At 53.4% G+C, this 4,815-nt stretch overlaps 1 protein-coding gene across 1 annotated transcript; it reads left to right on the top strand.

Annotated features, from left to right (window-relative positions):
* Positions 1 to 1,379: 1,379 nt before the first annotated feature.
* LOC124741170 lies at positions 1,380 to 3,067 on the top strand. Its single transcript, XM_047248679.1, has 3 exons — positions 1,380 to 1,559; positions 1,863 to 2,210; positions 2,300 to 3,067. The coding sequence occupies exons 1-3, from the start codon at positions 1,380 to 1,382 to the stop codon at positions 3,065 to 3,067; spliced, it is 1,296 nt and encodes a 431-aa protein (XP_047104635.1).
* The last annotated feature ends 1,748 nt before the right edge of the window (positions 3,068 to 4,815 follow it).

Genomic DNA, 4,815 nt, shown 5'->3' with positions numbered 1-4,815 from the left:
CATCGCAAGCCTTGCTGTCTTCGCAAGCCGTGCTGTCCTCGCCAGCCGTGCTGTCTTCGCAAGCTTTGCTGTCCTCGCATGTTGTGCTTTCCTCTCAAGTAGTGCTGTCCTCTCAAGTTGGGCTGTCCTCTCAAGTTGAGCTGTCCTCTCAAGTTGAGCTGCCCTCTCAAGTTGAGCTGTCCTCTCAAGTTGTGCTGTCCTCTCAGGTTGTGCTGTCTTCTCAGGTTGTGCTGTCCTCTCAAGTTGAGCTGTCCTCTCAAGTTGAGCTGTCCTCTCAAGTTGAGCTGTCCTCTCAAGTTGAGCTGTCCTCTCAAGTTGAGCTGTCCTCTCAAGTTGAGCTGACCTCTGAAGTTCAGCTGTCCTCTCTAGTTGAGCTGTCCTCTCAAGTTGAGCTGTCCTCTCAAGTTGAGCTGTCCTATCATGTTGAGCTGTCCTCTCTAGTTGAGCTGTCATCTCTAGTTGAGCTGTCCTCTCAAGTTGAGCTGTCCTCTCAAGTTGAGCTGTCCTCTCAAGTTGAGTTGTCTTCTCTAGATGAGCTGTCCTCTCTAGATGAGCTGTCCTCTCAAGTTCAGTTGTCCTCTCAAGTTGAGCTGTCCTCTCAAGTTGAGCTCTCCTCTCAAGTTGAGCTGTCCTCGCAAGCTGTCCTGTCCTCGCAAGCTGTGCTGTCTTCACAAGCTGTGCTGTCCTCGCAAGCCGTGCTGTCCTCGCAAGCCGTACTGTCCTTGCAAGCCGTGCTGTCCTCGTATACCGTGCTGTCCTCGCGAGCCGTGCTTTCCTTGCAAGCCGTGCTGTCCTCGCAAGCCGTGCTGTCCTCGCAAGCCGTGCTGTCCTTGCAAGCCGTGCTGTCCTTGCATACCGTGCTGTCCTCGGAAGCCGTGCTGTCCACGCAAGACTTGCTGTCCTCGCAAGCCGTGCTGTCCTCACAAGCTTTGCTGTCCTCACAAGCTTTGCTGTCCTCGCAAGCTTTCCTGTCCTCGTAAGTTGTGCTGTCCTCTCAAGTTCAGCTGTCCTCTCAGGTTGAGGTGTCCTCTCAGGTTGAGATTTCCTCTCAAGTTGAGCTGTACACACAAGTTGAGCTGCCCTCTCAAGTTGAGCTGCCTTCTCAAGTTGAGCTGCCCTCTCAAGTTGAGCTGCCCTCTGAAGCTGAGCAGCCCTCTCGAGTTGAGCAGTCCTCTCAAGTTTTGCTGTCCTCTGAAGTTGAGCTGTCCTCTCAAGTTGAGCTGTCCTCTCAAGTTGAGCTGTCCTCTCAAGTTGAGCTGTCCTCGCAAGCTGTGATGTCCTTGCAAGCTGTGCCGTCCTCGCAAGCTGTGCCGTCCTCGCAAGCTGAGCCATCCTAGCAAGCTGTGCTGTCCTCGCAAGCTGTCCTGTCCTCGCAAGCTATGCTGTCCTCGCAAGCTGTGCTGTCCTCGCAAGCTGTGCTGTCCTCGCAAGCCGTGCTGTCCTCGCAAGCTGTGCTGTCCACGCAACCTGTGCTGTCCACGCAAGCAGTGCTGTCCCCACAACCTGTGTTGTCCTCGCAAGCTGTGCTGTCCTCGCAAGCTGTGCTGTCGTCGCAAGCTGTGCCGTCTTTGTAAGCTGTGCGGTCCTCGCAAGCTGTGCCGTCCTCGCAAGCTGTGCTGTCCTCGCAAGCTGTGCTGTCCTCGCAAGCTGTGCTGTCCTCGCAAGCTGTGCTGTCCTCGCTAGCTGTGCTGTCCTCGCAAGTTGTGCTGTCTTCGCAAGCTTTGCTGTCCTCGCATGTTGTGCTTTCCTCTGAAGTAGTGCTGTCCTCTCAAGTTGGGCTGTCCTCTCAAGTTGAGCTGTCGTCTCAAGTTGAGCTGCCCTCTGAAGTTGAGCTGTCCTCTCAAGTTGTGCTGTCCTCTCAGGTTGTGCTGTCCTCTCAAGTTGAGCTGTCCTCTCAAGTTGAGCTGTCCTCTCAAGTTGAGCTGTCCTCTCAAGTTGAGCTGTCCTCTCTAGTTGAGCTGTCCATTCAAGTTGAGCTGACCTCTCAAGTTGAGCTGTCCTCTCTAGTTGAGCTGTCCTGTCAAGTTGAGCTGTCCTCTCAAGTTGAGCTGTCCTATCATGTTGAGCTGTCCTCTCAAGTTGAGCTGTCCTCGCAAGCTGTGCTGTCCTCGCAAGCTGTGCTGTTCCCGCAAGCCGTGCTGTCCTCTCAAGTTGAGCTGCCCTCTCTAGTAGAGCTGTCCTCTCAACTTGAGCTGTCCTTTGAAGTTGAGGTGTCCTCTAAAGTTGAGCTGTCCTCTCAAGTTGAGCTGACCTCTCAAATTGAGATGTCCTCTAAAGTTGAGCTCTCCTTCAAGTTGAGCTGTCCTCTGAAGTTGAGCTGTCCTCTCTAGATGAGCTGTCCTCTCTAGATGAGCTGTCCTCTCAAGTTGAGCTGTCCTCTCAAGTTGAGCTGTCCTCTCAAGTTGAGCTGTCCTCTCAAGTTGAGCTGTCCTCTCAAGTTGAGCTGTCCTCTCAAGTTGAGCTGTCCTCTCCAGTTGAGCTGTCCTCTCAAGTTGAGCTGTCCTCGCAAGCCGTGCTGTCCTCGCAAGCCGTGCTGTCCTCGCAAGCTGTGCTGTCCTTGCAAGCTGTGCTGTCCTCGCAAGCTGTGCTGTCCTCGCAAGCTGTGCTGTCTTCGCAAGCTGTGCTCTCCTCGCAAGCTGTGCTGTCCTCGCAACCTGTGCTGTCCTCGCAAGCCGTGCTGTCCTCGCAAGCCGTGCTGTCCTCGCAAGCCGTGCTGTCCTCGCAAGCCGTGCTGTCCTCGCAAGCCGTGCTGTCGTCGGAAGCCGTGCTGTCCACGCAAGCCGTGCTGTCCTCACAAGCCGTACTGTCATCGCAAGCTTTGCTGTCCTCGCAAGTTGTGCTGTCCTCGCAAGTTGTGCTGTCCTTTAAAGTTGAGCTGTCCTCTTCAGTTGGACTGTCCTCTCAAGTTGAGCTGTCCTCTCAAGTTGAGCTGTCCTCTCAAGTTGAGTTGTTCTCTCATATTGAGCTGTCCTCGCAAGCTGTGCTGTCCTCGCAAGCTTTGCTGTCCTCGAAAGTTGTGCTTCCCTCTCAAGTAGTGGTGTCCTCTCAAGTTGAGCAGTCCTGTTAAGCTAAGCTGCCCTCTCAAGTTGAATTGCCCTCTCAAGTTGAGCTGTCCTTTCAAGTTGAGCTGTCCTCTCAAGTTGAGCTGTCCTCACAAGTTGTGCTGTCCTCTCAAGTTGTGCTGTCCTCTCAAGTTGAGCTGTCCTCTCAAGTGTAGCTGTCCTCTCAAGTTGAGCTGTCCTCTCAAGTTGAGCTGTCCACTCAAGTTGAGCTGTCGTCTCAAGTTGAGCTGTCCATTCAAGCTGAGCTGTCCTCTAAAGTTGAGCTGTCCTCTCAAGTTGAGCTGTCCTCTCAAGTTGAGCTGTCCTCTCAAGTAGAGGTGTCCTCGTAAGCTGTGCTGTCCTCGCAAGCCTTGCTGGCCTCGCAAGCTGTGCTGTCCTTGCAAGCTGTGCAGTCCTCGCAAGCTGTGCTGTCCTCGCAAGCCGTGCTGTCCTCGCAAGCTGTGCTGTCCTCGCAAGTCGTGCTGTCCTCGCAAGCTTTGCTGTCCTCGCAAGCTGTGCTGTCCTCGCAAGCTGTGCTGTCCGCGCAAGCTGTGCTGTCCTCGCAAGCTGTGCTGTCGTCTCAAGTTGAGCTGTCCTCTCAAGTTGAGCTGTCCTCTCAAGTTGAGCTGTCCTCGCAAGTTGAGCTGTCCTCGCAAGCTGTGCTGTCCTCGCAAGCCGTGCTGTCCTCGCAAGCCGTGCTTACCTCGGAAGCCATTCTGTCCTCAGAAGCCGTGCTGTCCTTGCAAGCCGTGCTGTCCTCGCAAGTTGTGCTGTCCTCCCAAGTTGTGCTGTCCTCACAAGTTATGCTGTCCTCCCAAGTTGAGCTGTCCTCTCAAGTTGAGCTGTCCCCTCAAGTTGAGCTGTCCCCTCAAGGTCAGCCGATTTTGTAAGTCATACTGCTTTTACAAGGTGTGCTGCGTATGCAAGTCGTGCTGTCTTGCCATGACATGCTGTCTTGGCAAGACATGCTGTCTTCGCAAGGTGTGCCATCTTTGCAAGTCGAGCTGTCTACACAAGGTGTGCTATCTTCACACGGTGTACTGCCTTTGGAAATCGTACTGTCTTTGCTGTCTTGGAAAGGCGGCAGGCAGCACACACTGTAAAGGCAATATGCACTATAAAACAAGCACACAATGGAATGGCAGCACAAGCTGCAAAGGCAGCACATGCTACAATGGCTGCATATGCTACAAAGGCTGCATATGCTACAAAGACTGCACACCATGTAAAGGGTGCAAACGCTGCAACAGCAGCACATGCTGCAATGGCAGCACACACTACAAAGGCAGCACATGCTACAAAGGCGGCACACAATACTAGGCAGCACACACTGCAAAGGCAGCCCATGCTGAAAAAGGCAGCACAAACTGAAAATTCAGCACATATCGGAAAGGCGTCACACAATGGCAAGGTACTGCACACTGAAACCCAGCATGCACTGGGAAGCAAGCATACAATGAAATAACAACACACTGTAAAGTGTCACAATGTGGATAGGCAGCACACACTGAAAGGCCGGAAACACTAGAAAAGCAGAAGACAAAGGAAAGGCACCATGCATGTCAAAGGCAGCCTGCACTTTAAATGCAGCACACGCTGCAAAGGTAGTAGGCACTGCAAAGAAAACATGCACTGCAAAGGCAGGACACACTGCAAAGGCAGCAGGCCCTGCAAACACTGCACATGCTGTGAAGCACATGATCATAAGGCAGCACCTGGTGCAATGGCAGTACACACTGCATAGCCAGCACTCGCTGAAAAGGCAGCATACATT

Source organism: Schistocerca piceifrons, unplaced genomic scaffold (genome assembly GCF_021461385.2).
Source record: "Schistocerca piceifrons isolate TAMUIC-IGC-003096 unplaced genomic scaffold, iqSchPice1.1 HiC_scaffold_1880, whole genome shotgun sequence".
NCBI classification, from domain to species: Eukaryota; Metazoa; Arthropoda; class Insecta; order Orthoptera; family Acrididae; genus Schistocerca; species Schistocerca piceifrons.
This window is presented reverse-complemented; position numbering and strand designations above follow the sequence as displayed.

Excerpts from the sequence above, each read along its gene's own strand:
- LOC124741170 (XM_047248679.1), top strand. The coding sequence starts at position 1,380 with ATGCTGTCCTCGCAAGCTGTGCTGTCCTCGCAAGCTGTGCTGTCCTCG. Across the intron at positions 1,560-1,862 it reads CTGTGCTGTCGTCGCAAGCT|GTTGTGCTGTCCTCTCAAGT; the intron begins GTGCCGTCTTTG and ends CTGTCCTCTCAG. Across the intron at positions 2,211-2,299 it reads AGCTGTCCTTTGAAGTTGAG|CTGTCCTCTGAAGTTGAGCT; the intron begins GTGTCCTCTAAA and ends CTTCAAGTTGAG.